At 55.0% G+C, this 20,740-nt stretch overlaps 1 protein-coding gene across 1 annotated transcript in view; it reads left to right on the plus strand.

Annotated features, from left to right (window-relative positions):
* Window positions 1-3,185: 3,185 nt before the first annotated feature.
* The window catches only part of DDX51 (DEAD-box helicase 51), a 28,752-nt gene continuing 11,197 nt past the window's right edge, over window positions 3,186-20,740 (plus strand). Inside the window, exons 1-10 of the mRNA XM_078884223.1 lie at window positions 3,186-3,338; window positions 3,901-3,977; window positions 6,073-6,220; window positions 6,258-6,315; window positions 7,444-7,700; window positions 13,159-13,309; window positions 15,355-15,503; window positions 17,156-17,227; window positions 19,551-19,657; window positions 20,464-20,575. Coding sequence (XP_078740349.1) covers window positions 3,955-3,977; window positions 6,073-6,220; window positions 6,258-6,315; window positions 7,444-7,700; window positions 13,159-13,309; window positions 15,355-15,503; window positions 17,156-17,227; window positions 19,551-19,657; window positions 20,464-20,575 — 1,077 coding nt within the window. The 5' untranslated portion in view covers window positions 3,186-3,338; window positions 3,901-3,954. The remainder of the gene's footprint in view (window positions 3,339-3,900; window positions 3,978-6,072; window positions 6,221-6,257; window positions 6,316-7,443; window positions 7,701-13,158; window positions 13,310-15,354; window positions 15,504-17,155; window positions 17,228-19,550; window positions 19,658-20,463; window positions 20,576-20,740) is intronic.

Raw genomic sequence — 20,740 nt, forward strand, 5'->3', positions numbered from 1 at the left:
TCACATCCGTCACGTGACCCGCGCACGTGGTAGACGTAACGGCATTGTAGTTCAAGTTCATGTATTAGGTGTAGCCCTGTGAGCCATTCGGCTCTTGAATCGGGTGCAACCGCAACAAACAAAAACACAAAAACATGAACAAGAAAACATCTTAAAGTGATTATGTGACTAAGTACAAACAGAAAATCCAAGAAAAGACAGCAAAATATTGCAGAAAAAAAATCACCGTTACACCAACGCTGTGTGCAAAAATCCTAGTGGGATGCAAGTCAAACAACCAACAACAACCACAAGACAACTTAGATTAAGGCCATTAGTCTAACTCTGTACTACAACAACACAAACATGGCCAAACCCAATACACTTTTCGAAATCACCAAAATAAAGCCATGAAAGTCAAACAACAACAACCACAAAACAACTTAGATTAAGGCCATTAGTCTAACTCTGTACTACAACAACACAAACATGGCCAAACCCAATACACGTTTCGAAATCACCAAAATAAAGCCATGAAAGTCAAACAACAACAACAACCACAAGACAACTTAGATTAAGGCCATTAGTCTAACTCTGTACTACAACAACACAAACATGGCCAAACCCAATACACGTTTCGAAATCACCAAAATAAAGCCATGAAAGTCAAACAACAACAACAACCACAAGACAACTTAGATTAAGGCCATTAGTCTAACTCTGTACTACAACAACACAAACATGGCCAAACCCAATACACGTTTCGAAATCACCAAAATAAAGCCATGAAAGTCAAACAACAACAACAACCACAAGACAACTTAGATTAAGGCCATTAGTCTAACTCTGTACTACAACAACACAAACATGGCGGGTAGCGCTACGCCGCGCTACGAACCCGGCGACCCGAGTTCGATTCCCGCTCACGGCCACCACCGGTGACGATTATCTGAACCGGTCCTGGGGCCCTCCCCTAGGTCGACTCAGCCTCAAACGAGAAACTTCTGTGGTGTGTGGACATCGCCACTGGGGAGACAAAGGCGGCCGGGCGTGGTGCAGACCACCCACCCCCTCGTATCTCCATATAAATGATCTTCATGGTGGTACCCCCGGGGAACCAATCAAACATTTTACTTCTGGGACGCTAAACTCTCTGGTTCTTTCGGTAAAGTCGCGTAGGTGTTGAGGAGTTCCCACGGACGCACTCGGATGTAAGTTATGGGCTGTCGCCAAGGGTTTATTAAAGACTTCACAATAACACACAAGGGTACACAACTCCCAAAGAGACACATAGAGACCCATAGAGACTCATAGAGATTCATAGACTCATAGAGACCCATAGAGACCCATAGACTCATAGAGACCCATAGAGACTCTTAGAGATTCATAGACTCATAGAGGCCCATAGACCCATAGACTCATAGAGACTCATAGAGACTCATAGAGATTCATAGACTCATAGAGACTCGTATAGACCCATAGAGACCCATAGAGACCCATATAGACTCATAGACTCATAGAGACCCATAGAGACTCATAGAGATGCATAGACTCATAGAAACTCGTATAGACCCATAGAGACCCATAGAGACCCATATAGACTCATAAACTCATATAGACCCATAGAGACTCATAGAGACCCATAGAGACTCATATAGACCCATAGACACCCATAAAGACTCATATAGACCCATAGAGTCCCATAGAGTCCCATAGAGACTCATAGAGACCCATAGAGACCCATAGAGACTCATATAGACCCATAGATACCCATAGAGACCCATATACACCCATAGAGACTCATATAGACCCATAGAGACCCATAGAGACTCATAGATACCCATAGAGACCCATATAGACTCATAGAGACCCATATAGACTCATAGAGACCCATATAGACTCAGACTCATATAGACTCATAGAGACCCATAGAGACACATAGACTCAGAGAGACCCATAGACTCATAGAGACCCATATAGACCCATAGACTCATAGACTCATAGAGACCCATAGAGACCCATAGACTCATAGAGACCCATAGAGAATCATAGAGACCCATAGAGTCCCATAGAGACACATAGAGATTCATAGACTCATAGAAACCCATAGAGACTCATAGAGACTCATAGAGACCCATAGACCCATAGACTCATAGAGACCCATAGACTCATAGAGACCCATAGAGACTCATAGAGACCCATAGAGATCCATAGAGACCCATATAGACTCAGAGAGACCCATAGAGACCCATAGACTAATAGAGACCCATAGATACCCATATAGACTCATATAGACCCATAGAGACCCACAGAGACCCATATAGACTCAGAGACTCATAGAGACCCATAGACTCATAGAGACCCATAGAGGCACATAGAGAATCATAGAGACCCATAGACTCATATAGACCCATAGAGACACATAGAGACCCATATAGACTCATAGACTCATAGAGACCCATAGACTCATAGAGACCCATAGAGACACATAGATAATCATAGAGACCCATAGACTCATATAGACCCATAGAGACCCATAGAAACCCATAGAGACCCATAGAAACCCATAGACTCATAGAGACCCATAGAGACACATATAGAATCATAGAGACCCATACACTTATAGAGACTCATAGAGACACATATATACCCATATAGACTCATATAGACTCATATAGACTCATAGAGACCCATAGAAACCCATAGACTCATAGAGACCCATAGATACCCATATAGACTCATATAGACTCATAGAGACCCATAGAGACACATAGAGAATTATAGAAACCCATAGAGACCCATAGAGACCCATAGACTCATATAGACCCATAGAGACTCATAGAAACCCATAGAGACCCATAGACTCATAGAAACCCATAGAGACCCATAGAAACCCATATAGACTCATAGACTCATAGAGACCCATAGAGACTCATAGAAACCCATAGAGACCCATAGACTCATAGAAACCCATAGAGACCCATAGAGACCTGCCACCGGGCCGCAGGGGGATGGTTTGTTGTACGACGCGATGACGTCATCGCGCCGGGCTTTAATGTACAATGCGACTATGACGTCACCACGCCAGGTTTTTAACGTACGATGCGATGACGTCACCGCGTCGGGGCTTTCGTCGCACGACGCGGTGACGTCAGCCACTGCCTCTTGCGCGGTGACGTCATTACGTCGCCGGTTTCTCCCCTACCCGCGGGTTTCAAGTGAAGCTTGGCGGTCGGCGTTTGAGCGAATTAACTTATCGACAATTTAGCAGCGGGTTTCGTTTAAACAAAATTAGCCAGTCTCTGGCGATCGTCCGTCTGCGTGACTCGCCTCCAGGGTTACGCGGGACTCCGTTGGGGGTGAGTGGTGCGGTCGGTGGGGTTGAGGGTTTTCGGGCGAGAGAGACTAGGAAAGGCCCTAGGGCTCGTTCAGGCCTAGTTCAGGTTGTGCTGGGGTAGAGGGTTTTGGGGCGAGAGAGACTAGGAAAGGCCCTAGGGCTCGTTCAGGCCTAGTTTAGGTGGTGGTGCGGTCGGTGGGGTTGAGGGTTTTGTGGCGAGAGAGACTAGGAAAGGCACTAGGGCTCGTTCAGGCCTAGTTTAGGTTGTGGTGCGGTGAGGGTTTTGGGGCGAGAGAGACTAGGAAAGGCCCTAGGGTTCGTTCGGGCCTAGTTTAGGTTGTGGTGGGGTTGAGAGTTTTGGGGCGAGAGAGACTAGGAAAGGCCCTAGGGTTCGTTCGGGCCTAGTTTAGGTTGTGGTGGGGTTAAGGGTTTTGGGGCGAGAGAGACTAGGAAAGCCCCTAGGGCTCGTTGAGGCCTAGTTCAGGCCTTCGCTCGGCAGTATATATAAAGTGTTTAGTTAACTTTGGTTTTCAAAGTTTGTTACTTTTTTGTGTTCGTATCTTCCCCTGAGGGGGCTTTTAAAGGTCTCGGAGAGATTGTCCCCGTTCGTCGCGGTCCACGCTGCCTTGGGCAAAGGAATGGCGCTGTTCCCGGTGAAAAGGTACACGTGGTGGTGGTAGTAGACACGCGTGCGAATGTTTACATTCACACACTCACATACACACATGTATACAACAACATGTATACATACACACACTAACATACATACACTAACATACATACACGTATACAACAACATGTATACATACACACACTAACATACACGAACATACATACACTCACATACACACATGTATACAACAACATGTATACATACACACACTAACATACATACACTAACATACATACACGTATACAACAACAACATGTATACATACACACACTAACATACATACTCACACTCACATACATACACTCACATACATACATACACTCACATACACACACGTATACAACAACATGTATACATACACACACTAAGAGTCTATGGGTCTCTGTGTGAGTGAGTCTATGGGTCTCTGTGTGAGTGAGTCTGTGGCTCTCTGTGTGAGTGAGTCTATGGGTCTTTGTGTGAGTGAGTTTATGGCTGTCTGTGTGAGTGAGTCTACATCTCTCTGTGTGAGTGAGTCTATGGCTCTCTGTGTGAGTGAGTCTATGGCTCTTTGTGCGAGTGAGTCTATGGCTGTCTGTGTGAGTGAGTCTATGGCTCTCTGTGTGAGTGAGTCTATGGCTCTCTGTGTGAGTGAGTCTATGACTCTCTGTGCGAGTGAGTCTATGGCTGTCTGTGTGAGTGAGTCTATGGGTCTCTGTGTGAGTGAGTCTATGGCTCTCTGTGTGAGTGAGTCTATGGCTCTCTGTGCGAGTGAGTCTATGGGTCTCTGTGTGAGTGAGTCTATGGGTCTCTGTGTGAGTGAGTCTATGGGACTCTGTGTGAGTGAGTCTATGGCTCTCTGTGTGAGTGAGTCTATGGCTCTCTGTGTGAGTGAGTCTATGGGTCTCTTTGTGAGTGAGTCTCTGTGTGAGTGAGTCTATGGCTGTCTGTGTGAGTGAGTCTACGGCTCTCTGTGTGAGTGAGTCTATGGCTCTCTGTGTGAGTGAGTCTCTGTGTGAGTGAGTCTATGGGTCTCTGTGTGAGTGAGTCTATGGGTCTCTGTGTGAGTGAGTCTATGGCTCTCTGTGTGAGTGAGTCTATGGGTCTCTTTGTGAGTGAGTCTCTGTGTGAGTGAGTCTATGGCTCTCTGTGTGAGTGAGTCTATGGCTGTCTGTGTGAGTGAGTCTATGGGTCTCTTTGTGAGTGAGTCTCTGTGTGAGTGAGTCTACGGCTCTCTGTGTGAGTGAGTCTATGGGTCTCTGTGTGAGTGAGTCTATGGGTCTCTGTGTGAGTGAGTCTGTGGCTCTCTGTGTGAGTGAGTCTATGGGTCTCTGTGTGAGTGAGTCTGTGGCTCTCTGTGTGAGTGAGTCTATGGGTCTTTGTGTGAGTGAGTTTATGGCTGTCTGTGTGAGTGAGTCTACGGCTCTGTGTGAGTGAGTCTATGGGTCTCTGTGTGAGTGAGTCTATGGCTCTCTGTGTGAGTGAGTCTATGGGTCTCTTTGTGAGTGAGTCTCTGTGTGAGTGAGTCTATGGCTGTCTGTGTGAGTGAGTCTATGGCTGTCTGTGTGAGTAAGTCTATGACTGTGTGAGTGAGTCTATGGCTCTCTGTGTGAGTGAGTCTATGGCTCTCTGTGTGAGTAAGTCTATGACTGTGTGAGTGAGTCTATGAGTCTCTATGTGTGAGTGAGTCTATGGGTCTCTGTGTGAGTGAGTCTATGGGTCTCTGTGTGGTGAGTCTATGGCTCTCTGTGTGAGTGAGTCTATGGGTCTCTGCGTGAGTGAGTCTATGGCTCTCTGTGTGAGTAAGTCTGTGAGTCTATGGCTCTCTGTGTGGGTGAGTCTATGGGTCTCTCTGTGTGAGTGAGTCTATGGGTCTCTGTGTGGTGAGTCTATGGGTCTCTGTGTGAGTGAGTCTGGGTCTCTGTGTGAGTGAGTATGTGGCTCTCTGTGTGAGTGAGTCTATGGGTCTCTGTGCGAGTGAGTCTCTGTGTGAGTGAGTCTATGACTCTCTGAAGGAGTGAGTCTATGGGTCTCTCTGAGTGAGTCTACGGCTCCTCATTTCTCCCCCCCCCCCGCCCTGCCCCCCCCCACTGCCCTTCCCCAGGTTTCTGGGCGACGACGAGGAGGCTGATGTTGGGCACGGGGAAGGCAGCGACGGCCGCGCCCGGCTGATTCTGCAGCGGCTGAACGAGGGGGGCGGCTGCTGGCGGTGGTGGTGTGGACGGGCACCACCCCGCCACGGAGCCGCGGACGCCTAAAGCCCCGGGTCCTTCGAGCCGCGGGGCACAGCCGAGGCCAAAGAGAAAACGGAAAGGTGACGCTGAGGGTGACGGCCGTGTCGGTGCGGGTGAGGGGGGTTCATGATGGCGGTGTCGGTGAGGGAGTTAGTGGGGTTCATGGTGTCGGTGAGTGAGTGGGGTTCACGACAGCCGTGTCGGTGCGGGTGAGGGGGGTTCACGATGGCCGTGTGGGTGAGTGAGTGAGGGGGGTTCACGATGGCTGTGTCAGTGAGGGAGTTAGTGGGGTTCATGGTGTCGGTGCGGGTGAGGGGGGTTCACGATGGCCGTGTCGGTGAGGGAGTTAGTGGGGTTCATGATGGCCGTGTCGGTGAGGGAGTGAGGGGGGTTCACGATGGCCGTGTCGGTGAGTGGGGTTCATGATGGTCGTGTCAGTGAGGGAGTTAGTGGGGTTCATGGTGTCGGTGCGGGTGAGGGGGGTTCACGATGGCCGTGTGGGTGAGTGAGTGAGGGGGGTTCACGATGGCTGTGTCAGTGAGGGAGTTAGTGGGGTTCATGGTGTCGGTGCGGGTGAGGGGGGTTCACGATGGCCGTGTCGGTGAGGGAGTTAGTGGGGTTCATGATGGCCGTGTCCGTGAGTGGGTGGGGTTCACGATGGCCGTGTCGGTGAGGGAGTGAGGGGGGTTCACGATGGCCGTGTCCGTGAGTGGGTGGGGTTCACGATGGCCGTGTCGGTGAGTGGGGTTCATGATGGGCGTGTCAGTGAGGGAGTTAGTGGGGTTCATGGTGTCGGTGCGGGTGAGGGGGGTTCATGATGGGCGTGTGGGTGAGGGGGGTTCACGACGGCCGTGTTGGTGAGGGAGTGGGGTTCACGATGGCCGTGTGGGTGAGTGTGTGGGTGGGGTTCACGATGGCCGTGTGGGTGAGTGAGTGAGTGGGGTTCATGATGCCCGTGTGGGTGAGTGTGTGGGTGGGGTTCACGATGGCCGTGTCATTGTGAGTGAGTGGGGTTCACGATGGCCGTGTCGGTGAGGGTGAGGGGGGTTCACGAAGGCCGTGTCGGTGAGGGAGTTAGTGGGGTTCATGGTGTCGGTGCGGGTGAGGGGGGTTCACGATGGCCGTGTGGGTGAGTGGGTGATTGGGGTTCACGATGGCCGTGTCAGTGCGGGTCACAGCGACGCTGTCTTAGTCTGTTGCAATCTCTCTCTTTGTGGCGTCTTCATTATTTTCTCCTGCAGGTCGCCACGGCGACGACGCCCCGGAGGCGGTTGCCGTGGCTGAGACGACGGTTGCCATGGCGGCGACGAAGCCGGTTGCCGTGGCGGCGGCGGCGACGAAGCCGGTTGCCATGGCGAAGACGGCTGTTGCCGTGGCGAAGAAAGCGACGAAGCCGGTTGCCGTGGCGACGAAGCCGGTTGCCGTGGCGAAGAAAGCGGCTGCCGGGTCGACGTTCACGGTGCTGGCGGACGTCGGCAAGAAGACGGCCAAAGCCAAGGTGCTCAGACGCAGACACGGCCACCGTGAACCCCACACACCCACATAGCCACCGTGAACCCCACACACCCACACAGCCGTTGTGAACCCCACCCACACGGCCGTCGTGAACCCACCCACACAACCATCGTGAACTCACCCACACGGCCGCCGTGAACTCACCCACACCCACACGGCCATCGTGAACTCACCCACACGGCCGCCGTGAACTCACCCACACCCACACGCCCATCATGAACCCCACCCACACAGCCGTCGTGAACCCACCCACCCACACGGCCATCGTGAACCCCACCCACCCACACGGCCATCGTGAACCCCACCCACCCACACGGCCATCGTGAACCCACCCACCCACACGGCCATCATGAACCCCACCCACCCACACGGCCGTCGTGAACCCACCCACACAACCATCGTGAACTCACCCACACGGCCATCGTGAACCCCACCCACACGGCCGTCGTGAACCCCACCCACCCACATGGCTATCGTGAACCCACCCACACGGCCGTCGTGAACCCCACCCACCCACACGGCCATCGTGAACCCACCCACACGGCCATCGTGAACCCACCCACCCACACGGCCATCCTGAACCCCACCCACACGGCCGTCGTGAACCCCACCCACCCACACGGCCATCGTGAACCCACCCACACGGCCATCGTGAACCCACCCACCCACACGGCCATCCTGAACCCCACCCACACGGCCGTCGTGAACCCCACCCACCCACACGACCATCGTGAACCCCACCCACCCACACGGCCATCGTGAACCCCACCCACCCACACGGCCATCGTGAACCCCACCCATCCACACGGCCATCGTGAACTCACCCACACGACCATCGTGAACTCACCCACACGGCCATCGTGAACCCCACCCACACAGCCGTCGTGAACCCCACCCACCCACACTGGCGCCTTGAACCCCACCCACCCACACGGCCAACGTGAACCCCACCCACCCACACGGCCATCGTGACCCCACCCACCCACATGGCCATCGTGACCCACACCGACACAGCCATCGTGACCCCCACCCACACGGCCATCGTGAACTCACCCACACAGCCATTGTGAACCCCACCCACACGACCATCGTAAACCCACCCACACAGCCGTCGTGAATCCCACCCACCCACACGGCCATCGTGAACCCACCCACCCACACGGCCACCGTGAACCCCACCCACCCACACGGCCATCGTGAACCCCACCAACACAGCCATCGTGACCCCACCCACACGTCCATCGTAAACCCACCCACACCGACACAGCTGACCACAGTCCCACCGTGAACCCGCCCTCCCGCCCATCGTGAACCCACCCACCCACACGGCCACCGTGAACCCCACCCACCCACACTGCCGCCTTGAACCCCACCCACCCACATGGCCAACGTGAACTCCACCCACCCACACGGCCGTCGTGAACCCCACCCACCCACACAGCCGTCGTGAACCCCACCCACCCACACGGCCATCGTGAACCAAACCCACACGGCCATCGTGAACCCACCCACCCACACTGGCGCCTTGAACCCCACCCACCCACACTGGCGCCTTGAGCCCCACCCACCCACCCACACGGCCATCGTGACCCCACCCACCCACACGGCCATCGTGACCCACACCGACACAGCCATCGTGACCCCCACCCACACGGCCGTCGTGAACCCCACCCACACGGCCATCGTGAACCCCACCCACCCACACGTCCATCGTGAACCCACCCACACCAACAGGGCCGTCGTGAACTCACCCACACCCACACGGCCATCGTGAACCCCACCCACCCACACGGCCGTCGTGAACCCACCCACACCCACACGGCCGTCGTGAACCCCACCCACCCACACGGCCACCGTGACCCCACCCACACGGCCACTGTGAACCCCACCCACCCACACGGCCACCGTGACCCCACCCACACGGCCACTGTGAACCCCACCCACCCCACGGCCACCGTGAACCCCACCCACCCACACGGCCATCGTGAACCCCACCCACCCACCCACACGTCCATCGTGAACCCCACCCACCCACACGGCCGTTGTGAACCCCACCCACACGGCCGTCGTGAACCCACCCACCCACCCACACGTCCATCGTGAACCCCACCCACCCACACGGCCGTCGTGAACCCACCCACACAACCATCGTGAACTCACCCACACGGCCATCGTGAACCCCACCCACACTGCCACCGTGAACCCCACCCACCCACACGGCCGTCGTGAATCCCACCCACACGGCCATCGTGAACCCCACCCACCCACACGGCCATCGTGAACCCCACCCACACTACCGCATGAACCCCACCCACCCACACGGCCAACGTGAACCCCACCCACACGGCCATCGTGAACCCCACCCACCCACACGGCCATCGTGAATCCCACCCACCCACACGGCCATCGTGAACCCACCCACACGGCCGTCGTGAACCCCACCCACCCACACGGCCATCGTGAACCCCACCCACCCACACGGCCATCGTGAACCCACCCACACGGCCGTCGTGAACCCCACCCACCCACACGGCCATCGTGAACCCCACCCACCCACACGGCCACCGTGAACCCCACCCACCCACACGGCCATCGTGAACCCCACCAACACAGCCATCGTGACCCCACCCACACGTCCACCGTGAACCCCACCCACCCACACGGCCATCGTGAACCCCACCAACACAGCCATCGTGACCCCACCCACACGTCCATCGTAAACCCACCCACACCGACACAGCTGACCACAGTCCCACCGTGAACCCGCCCTCCCGCCCATCGTGAACCCACCCACCCACACGGCCACCGTGAACCCCACCCACCCACACTGCCGCCTTGAACCCCACCCACCCACACGGCCATCGTGAACCCCACCCACCCACCCACACGTCCATCGTGAACCCCACCCACCCACACGGCCGTTGTGAACCCCACCCACCCACCCACACGGCCGTCGTGAACCCACCCACACAACCATCGTGAACTCACCCACACGGCCATCGTGAACCCCACCCACACTGCCACCGTGACCCCACCCACCCACACGGCCGTCGTGAATCCCACCCACACGGCCATCGTGAACCCCACCCACCCACACGGCCGTCGTGAACCCACCCACACCCACACGGCCATCGTGAACACCACCCACCCACACGGCCATCGTGACCCCCACCTACACGGCCGTCATGAACCCACCCCCACCCACACAGCCACCGTGACCCCACTCACACGTCCATCGTGAACCCCACCCACACTACCGCATGAACCCCACCCACCCACACGGCCATCGTGAATCCCACCCACCCACACGGCCATCGTGAACCCACCCACACGGCCGTCGTGAACCCCACCCACCCACACGGCCATCGTGAACCCCACCCACCCACACGGCCATCGTGAACCCCACCCACCCACACGGCCATCGTGAACCCACCCACACGGCCGTCGTGAACCCCACCCACCCACACGGCCATCGTGAACCCCACCCACCCACACGGCCATCGTGAACCCCACCCACCCACACGGCCATCGTGAACCCCACCAACACAGCCATCGTGACCCCACCCACACGTCCATCGTAAACCCACCCACACCGACACAGCTGACCACAGTCCCACCGTGAACCCGCCCTCCCGCCCATCGTGAACCCACCCACCCACACGGCCACCGTGAACCCCACCCACCCACACTGCCGCCTTGAACCCCACCCACCCACACGGCCATCGTGAACCCCACCCACCCACCCACACGTCCATCGTGAACCCCACCCACCCACACGGCCGTTGTGAACCCCACCCACCCACCCACACGGCCGTCGTGAACCCACCCACCCACACGGCCGTCGTGAACCCACCCACACAACCATCGTGAACTCACCCACACGGCCATCGTGAACCCCACCCACACTGCCACCGTGACCCCACCCACCCACACGGCCGTCGTGAATCCCACCCACACGGCCATCGTGAACCCCACCCACCCACACGGCCGTCGTGAACCCACCCACACCCACACGGCCATCGTGAACACCACCCACCCACACGGCCATCGTGACCCCCACCTACACGGCCGTCATGAACCCACCCCCACCCACACAGCCACCGTGACCCCACTCACACGTCCATCGTGAACCCCACCCACACTACCGCATGAACCCCACCCACCCACACGGCCAACGTGAACCCCACCCACACGGCCGTCGTGAACCCCACCCACCCACACGGCCATCGTGAACCCCACCCACCCACACGGCCATCGTGAACCCCACCCACCCACACGGCCATCGTGAACCCCACCCACCCACACGGCCATCGTGAACCCACCCACACGGCCGTCGTGAACCCCACCCACCCACACGGCCATCGTGAACCCCACCCACCCACACGGCCATCGTGAACCCCACCCACCCACACGGCCATCGTGAACCCCACCAACACAGCCATCGTGACCCCACCCACACGTCCATCGTGAACCCCACCCACCCACACGGCCACCGTGAACCCCACCCACCCACACGGCCATCGTGAACCCCACCAACACAGCCATCGTGACCCCACCCACACGTCCATCGTGAACCCCACCCACCCACACGGCCACCGTGAACCCCACCCACCCACACGGCCATCGTGAACCCCACCCACCCACACGGCCACCTTGAACCCCACCCACCCACATGGCCATCGTGAACCCCACCCACCCACCCACACGTCCATCGTGAACCCCACCCACCCACACGGCCGTTGTGAACCCCACCCACCCACCCACACGGCCGTCGTGAACCCACCCACACAACCATCGTGAACTCACCCACACGGCCATCGTGAACCCCACCCACACTGCCACCGTGACCCCACCCACCCACACGGCCGTCGTGAATCCCACCCACAAGGCCATCGTGAACCCCACCCACCCACACGGCCGTCGTGAACCCACCCACACCCACACGGCCATCGTGAACACCACCCACCCACACGGCCATCGTGACCCCCACCTACACGGCCGTCATGAACCCACCCCCACCCACACAGCCACCGTGACCCCACTCACACGTCCATCGTGAACCCCACCCACACTACCGCATGAACCCCACCCACCCACACGGCCAACGTGAACCCCACCCACACGGCCATCGTGAACCCCACCCACCCACACGGCCATCGTGAACCCCACCCACCCACACGGCCGTCGTGAACCCCACCCACCCACACGGCCATCGTGAACCCCACCAACACAGCCATCGTGACCCCACCCACACGTCCATCGTAAACCCACCCACACCGACACAGCTGACCACAGTCCCACCGTGAACCCGCCCTCCCGCCCATCGTGAACCCACCCACACGGCCATCGTGAACCCCACCCACCCACACGTCCATCGTGAACCCACCCACACCGACACGGTTGACCACAGTCCCACCGTGAACCCGCCCGCCCGCCGGCAGGTGGAGAGGGTGCTCCCCGATTGGCTGGCGAGGCCCCGTGTGGTGTCACGCAGCATCCGCCACCGCTCCGTGCCGACCTCCGACCTCCCCTGGCTCCACCCGCGCCTGTACTCCAAGATGGCCGCCAACGGAATCCACAGTCTCTTCCCCGGTGAGGCCGGGCGCGGGCCGGATTAGTTCATTCGTCCATTGGTATTGAATGGGTAATGCTTGGAAGATACCAAATACAATAGGGGGGTTCCATTGAATGTAACCCCCCCCCCTCCATCAACATAGAATGGACTGTCCCACTCTGTGCCATCCAATAGGCTGCAGCGATCAACTGCGGCTTGGACTGTACCAAACGCACACGATAGAGAGGGGGGGTGTTCTTGAGACAAAGCATTACCCATTCAATACCAATGGACGTATCCATTATAGAATAAAAAGGGGGTTATATGTTGATTGTCTCAAAAACACCCCCTTCTCTATCGTGTGCGTTTGGTACAGTCCAGGCCCAGGTGATTGCTGTGGTCTATTGAATAGGGCTGAGTGGGAGAGTTCATTCTATGTTGGTAGGGAGAGGAGGGGGGTTACATTCAATGGAACCCCCCTATTGTATTTTGTATCTTCCAAAGCATTACCCATTCAACACCAATGGACGTATCCATTATAGAACAAAAAGGGGTGGAGGTGGGGTTATATGTTGATTGTCTCAAGAACACCCCCCTTCTCCATCGTGTGCGTTTGGTACAGTCCAAGCCGCAGTTGATCGCCGTGGTCTATTGAATGGGGCAGAGTGGGACAGTCCATTCTATGTTGGTGGGGAGAGGAGGGGGGTTACATTCAATGGAACCCCCCTATTGTATTTGGTATCTTCCAAAGCATTACCCATTCAATACCAATGGACGAATCCATTATACAACAAAAAGGGGGTTTATGTTGATTGTCTCAAGAACACCCCCCTTCTCTATCGTGTGCGTTTGGTACAGTCCAAGTGATCGCTGCAGCCTATTGCATGGGGCAGAGTGGGACAGTCCATTCTATGTTGGTGGGGAGGGGAGGGGGGTTACATTCAATGGAACCCCCCTATTTTATTTGGTATCTTCCAAGCATTACCCATTCAATACCAATGGACGTATCAATTATAGAACAAAAAGGGGTGGAGGGGTGGGGGTATGTAGATTGTCTCAAGAACACCCCCCCTTCTCTATCGTGCGCATTTGGTACAGTCCAGGCCCAGGTGATTGCTGCAGTCCATTGGATGGGGCTGAGTGGGAGAGTTAATTCTATGTTGGGCAGGGGGGTGGGGTCAAATCTGTTTAATCCCCTATACTATTTGGTTTCTTCCAAGCATTCCCATTCATTCAGTACAAATGGACGCATCCATTATACAACAAACGGGGGGTAGGATGTGTTTTGTTTTAATTGTTTTAATTGTTTGTTTTGTTTTATTGTTATAATTGTTTAATTGGTTGTTTAATTGTTTTAATTGTTGAATTGTTTTAATTGTTTTGTTTTAATTGTTTTGTTTTAATTGTTTTAGTTGTTTGTTTAATTGTTTTAATTGTTTTAATTGTTTAAATAGTTTGTTTTAATTGTTTAAATTGTTTTAATTTTTTAATTGTTTAATTGGTTTAATTGTTTTAATTGTTTTTTATTTTTATTATTTTATTTTTTTATTGTTTAATTAAATGTCTTAAGATACCCCCCCCCCTCGCCCTGCGCGTTTGGTACAGTCCAGGTCCAGGTGATCCCAGCTATGCTGGAGGGGGCGGCGGCGGGAGGGTTCATTCTGGGCCGGGGGGGTCAGATCAATGTAACCCCCCATTTCATTTGGTATCTTCCAAGCATTCCCATTCATTCAGTACAAATGGACGCATCCATTATACAACAAACGGGGGGTAAGATGTGTTTTGTTTTAATTGTTTGTTTTGTTTTATTGTTATAATTGTTTTAATTGTTTAATTGGTTGTTTAATTGTTTTAATTGTTTAATTGTTTTAATTGTTTTGTTTTAATTGTTTTGTTTTAATTGTTTTAGTTGTTTGTTTAATTGTTTTAATTGTTTAAATAGTTTGTTTTAATTGTTTAATTGTTTTAATTTTTTAATTGGTTTAATTGTTTTAATTGTTTTTTTATTTGTATTATTTTATTTTTTTATTGTTTAATTAAATGTCTTAAGAAACCCCCCCCTCGCCCTGTGCGTTTGGTACAGTCCAGGTCCAGGTGATCCCAGCTGTGCTGGAGGGGGCGGCGGCGGGAGGGTTCATTCTGGGCCGGGGGGGTCAGCGGCCGAGCGACATTTGTGTGTCCGCCCCCACGGGCAGCGGGAAGACGCTGGCCTTCGTCATCCCCATTGTGCAGGTGGGTGAGGCAGCAGCAGCAGCAGCATCAGCAGTAGCATCATCAGCATCATCATCAGGAGAAATCTTCAGCAGCATCAGCAGCAGCATCATCAGCAGCGGCATCAGCAGAATCAGCATCATCATCATGAGAAATCTTCAGCAGCAGCATCAGCAGCATCAGCAGCAGCAGCATCATCAGCAGCGGCAGCATCATCAGGAAAATCAGCATCAGCAGCAGCAGCAGCGTCATCAGCAGCAGCAGCAGCAGCGTCATCAGCAGCAGCAGTAGCAGCAGCAGCAGCATCAGTAGCAGCGGCATCAGCAGAATCAGCATCATCATCAGGAGAAATCTTCAGCAGCAGCAGTAGCATCAGCAGCAGCAGCATCAGCAGCAGCGGCATCAGCAGCATCAGCAGTAGCAGCATCAGCAGCATTGCATCATCAGCATCAGCAGTAGCAGCATCAGCAGCAGCATCATCAGCAGCGGCAGCATCATCATCAGGAAAATCAGCAGCATCAGCAGCAGTAGCAGCAGCATCAGTAGCAGCGGCATCAGCAGAATCAGCAGCAGAATCAGCAGCAGCATCAGCAGCATCATCAGCAGCAGTTTAACACGTGCGAGGCTTTCGCGACCAATATTATTCATAATCAACGTTTTTGGGTTGAGATCGCGTTATTATTTATAAATGTGTCGTAACCCTCCACCACCCGACACGGCCAATCAGTAAAAAAAGTGTCACGTTGACAAAAGACAAATAGTTGAAGCGTGAAACCACAACATTTACTATTTGAGTAGCACGACGTTTTGCTGGTAATTGCATCCAGCATCATCGGGCAATTCGCCAGAATGGTCATCAGCAGCAGTAGCATCATCAGCAGTAGCATCATCATCAGCAGTACCATCATCAAGATCATCAGCATTATCAGGATCATCATCATCATCAGTGGCATCATCATCAATAGCATCATCATTGGCAACAGCATCGTGTCTCGCCGTGTCTCGCCGTGTGTGTCTCACCGTGTGTGTCTCACCGTGTGTGTCTCACCGTGTGTGTCTCACCGTGTGTGTCTCACCGTGTGTGTCTCACCGTGTGTGTCTCACCGTGTGTGTCTCACCGTGTGTGTCTCACCGTGTCTCCACCGTGTGTGTGTTTCACCGTGTCTCACCGCGTCTCACCGTGTGTGTCTCACCGTGTGTCTCACCGTGTGTGTCTCACCCCGTGTCTCACCCCGTGTCTCGCCGTGTGTCTCCGTGTGTCTCACCGTGTGTGTCTCACCGTGTGTATCTCACCGTGTGTGTCTCACCGTGTGTGTCTCACCGTGTGTGTCTCACCGTGTGTGTGTCTCACTGTGTCTCACCGCGTCTCACCGTGTGTGTCTCACCGTGTGTGTCTCACCGTGTGTCTCACCGTGTGTGTCTCACCGCGTCTCACCGTGTCTCACCGTGTGTGTCTCACCGTGTGTGTCTCACCGTGTGTGTCTCACCATGTGTGTCTCACCGTGTCTCACCGCGTCTCACCGTGTGTCACCGTGTGTCACCGTGTGTGTCTCACCGTGTCTGTCTCTCCGTGTCTCTCCGTGTCTCACCGTTTCTCACCGCGTGTCTCCGTGTCTCACCGTGTCTCACCGTGTGTGTCTCACCGCGTGTCTCCGTGTCTCCCCGTGCCACAGCTCCTCATGGACCGTGCCGTGTGCCAGATCCGAGCCCTCGTCGTCTTGCCGACCAAGGAACTCGCTCAGCAGGTCGGGACACCACGGACATCCAGCCTCAGTGTGTCTCAGTGTGTGTCTCAGTGTCTCTGTGTGTTTCAGTGTCTCAGTGTCCCAGTGTCCCAGTGTCTCAGCCTGTGTCTCAGTGTCCCAGTGTCTCAGTGTCTCAGTGTCCCAGTGTCTCAGTGTCTCAGCCTGTGTCTCAGTGTCTCAGTGTCTCAGTGTCCCAGTGTCTCAGTGTCTCAGTGTCCCAGTGTTTCAGTGTCTCCGTGTCCCAGTGTCCCAGTGTCTCCGTGTCCCAGTGTCTCCGTGTCCCAGTGTCTCAGCCTGTGTCTCAGCCTGTGTCTCAGTGTCTCAGTGTCCCAGTGTCTCAGTGTCCCAGTGTCTCAGTGTCCCAGTGTTTCAGTGTCTCCGTGTCCCAGTGTCCCAGTGTCCCAGTGTCTCCGTGTCCCAGTGTCTCCGTGTCCCAGTGTCTCAGCCTGTGTCTCAGCCTGTGTCTCAGTGTCTCAGTGTCCCAGTGTCTCAGTGTCTCAGTGTCTCAGTGTCCCAGTGTCTCAGTGTCCCAGTGTCTCAGTGTCTCAGTGTCCCAGTGTCTCAGTGTCTCCGTGTCCCAGTGTCTCCGTGTCCCAGTGTCTCCGTGTCCCAGTGTCTCCGTGTCCCAGTGTCTCAGCCTGTGTCTCAGCCTGTGTCTCAGTGTCTCAGTGTCTCAGTGTCCCAGTGTCTCAGTGTCCCAGTGTCTCAGTGTCTCAGTGTCCCAGTGTTTCAGTGTCTCCGTGTCCCAGTGTCTCAGTGTCTCAGTGTCTCAGTGTTTCCGTGTCTCAGTGTCTCAGTGTCCCAGTGTCTCAGTGTCCCAGTGTCCCAGTGTCCCAGTGTCTCCGTGTCCCAGTGTCTCAGTGTCCCAGTGTCTCAGTGTCCCAGTGTCTCAGTGTCCCAGTGTCTCAGTGTCTCCGTGTCCCAGTGTCCCAGTGTCTCAGTGTCCCAGTGTCTCAGTGTCCCAGTGTCTCAGTGTGTGTCTCGGCAGTTGTGGAGAGAGTTTCCCATACCTGGGCAGTGTGCTCATGACCGGCTCCGGATGACAGCAGAGGTCTCACTCCGAATCAGTCGAGCGGCAATATCTTTTCATCGGTTGCGTAACGTTGTGTGGAAGCTACCTGGTCTGTCGCTCCGCACGAAGCTTCAGGTCTTCTCGGCCACGGTCATTCCCTTCCTTCTCTACGCTTGCGAAACGTGGAACCCCCTAATGGAGCATCTTCGCCGGTTGGAAACATTTAGGCTGGCCTGCCTACGATCTATCCTGGGTTTAACCAGGCTGGATTGTGTGAGGAGCTCACAAATCCTTGAAAGATCTGGGCAAAGTCCCATCGGTGAGCTCCTCCGGCAGGCAAGGCTGCGTTGGCTGGGTCATGTAGCCCGCATGCCCAGCCACCGCATGCCTAAACAGCTTTTGTTCGGCCAGATCGAGGGGGCTAAACGGGCACGGCACGGGCTAGAGAAGAGATGGAGTGATGTGGTACAGGAGGACGTGGAGCTGAGTGGACTTGCCGATGACTGGTACCAGCGGTGTTAAGATCGCCTCTGTGGAGGAGGCTCGTGAAGGACGCTACTGGGCAGTTGGAGGCAGTCGCCCTCCAGCAACAACGGAGGGCGGAGGAGCGACGCTCACAACAACGAGCGGAGCGCCGGGTGGCTAAAGCGCAGCGAGTTGGCACAGTAGGGGGCACAGGTGGTGCATCGGCCAGTCATCTCGGCCATATCAGTCAGTCGACCCATGGAACCTGCTGGGTCTGCCCCGTGACCTCCTGCCAGCGGGCGTTCGACACTTCACATGGCCTCAAGGTGCACTTGGCCTGGCACAAGCGTCGTGGTGACGTCACCGCCACTTAGTGGCGAATGGCGGTTGTTGTTGTGTGTCTGTGTGTGTGTGTCTCTGTGTGTGTCTCTGTGTCAGTGTGTCTCTGTGTTTCTGTGTCTATATGTCTGTGTGTGTCTCTGTTTCTGTGTGTGTCTCTGTGTCTATCTCTGTGTGTGTGTCTCTGTGTCTGTGTCTATATGTCTGTGTGTGGCTCCCAGGTGTGGAAGGAGTTCCGTGCATACGCGTGTCTCTGTGTGTGTGTCTCTGTGTGTGTCTCCGCGTGTCTCCCAGGTGTGGAAGGAGTTCCGTGCGTACGTCTGTGTCTCTGTCTGTGTGTGTGTCTCTGTGTGTGTCTCCGCGTGTCTCCCAGGTGTGGAAGGAGTTCCGTGCGTACGTGTGTGTCTGTGTGTGTGTCTATATGTCTGTGTGTGTGTGTCTGTGTCTATATGCTGTGTGTGTGTCTATATGTCTGTGTGTGTGTCTGTGTCTCCGCGTGTCTCCCAGGTGTGGAGGGAGTTCCGTGCGTACGCGGACAGCGAGGGTCTCCGCGTGGTCCTCGCGTGCGGAGCTCAGAGGTTCGGAGAGGAACAGCAGAGCCTGGTGGAGACCACGTACGTACACAGACAAAGCTCCCCCAGGTAGCCTCTAGCAGTGCTGCAGGGGCAAGTGCTGTCAGTAGCAGCAGCAGCAGCGTCTCACTCATTCACTCACCCAAATCACTCACCACACACAAGACAAAGCTCCCCCAGGTAGCCTCTAGCAGTGCTGCAGGGGCAAGTGCTGTCAGTAGCAGCAGCAGCGTCTCACTCATTCACTCACCCAAATCACTCACCACACACAGACAAAGCTCCCCCAGGTAGCCTCTAGCAGTGCTGCAGGGGCAAGTGCTGTCAGTAGCAGCAGCAGCGCCTATAGACACAAAGACATAGCTCCCCCAGGTAGCCTCTAGCTGTGTCTATGAAGGCTGCCACTGTGGCCACACACAGAGGGGGTTGGTGGGTGCTGTGTATGTTGTTGTTGTTGTTGTTGACGTCGTTGTTGTTGTTGTTGTGACAGGCCGGAGGGGCTGGTGTTGTTGTTGTTGACATTGTTGTTGACATTGTTGTTGACATTGTTGTTCACATTGTTGTTATTGTTGTTGACGTTGTTGTTGACGTTGTTGTTGTTGTGACAGGCCGGAGGGGCTGGTGTTGTTGTTGACATAGTTGTTGACATCGTTGTTGTCGTTGTTGTTGTTGTGACAGGCCGGAGGGGCTGGTGTTGTTGTCGTTGACATTGTTGTTGACATTGTTGTTGACATCGTTGTTATTGTTGTTGACGTTGTTGTTGACGTTGTTGTTGTTGTGACAGGCCGGAGGGGCTGGTGGTGTTGTTGTTGTTGACATTGTTGTTGACATTGTCGTTGTTGTTGTGACAGGCCGGAGGGGCTGGTGGTCTCGCGAGCAGACGTGGTGGTGGCCACCGCCGGCCGCCTCGTCGACCACCTGGCACGCACTCCCGGAGTCTCGCTCGCTCACCTGCGCTTCCTGGTAACAGCACCACTGCTATAGTACTATACCACTACACTACCACCACTACTATACTACGACTACTATACTCCCAGAGTCTCGCTCGCTCACCTGCGCTTCCTGGTAACAGCACCACTGCTATAGTACTATACCACTACACTACCACCACTACTATACTACGACTAC

Source organism: Lampetra fluviatilis, chromosome 79 (assembly GCF_964198595.1).
Source record: "Lampetra fluviatilis chromosome 79, kcLamFluv1.1, whole genome shotgun sequence".
Taxonomy (NCBI): domain Eukaryota; kingdom Metazoa; phylum Chordata; class Hyperoartia; order Petromyzontiformes; family Petromyzontidae; genus Lampetra; species Lampetra fluviatilis.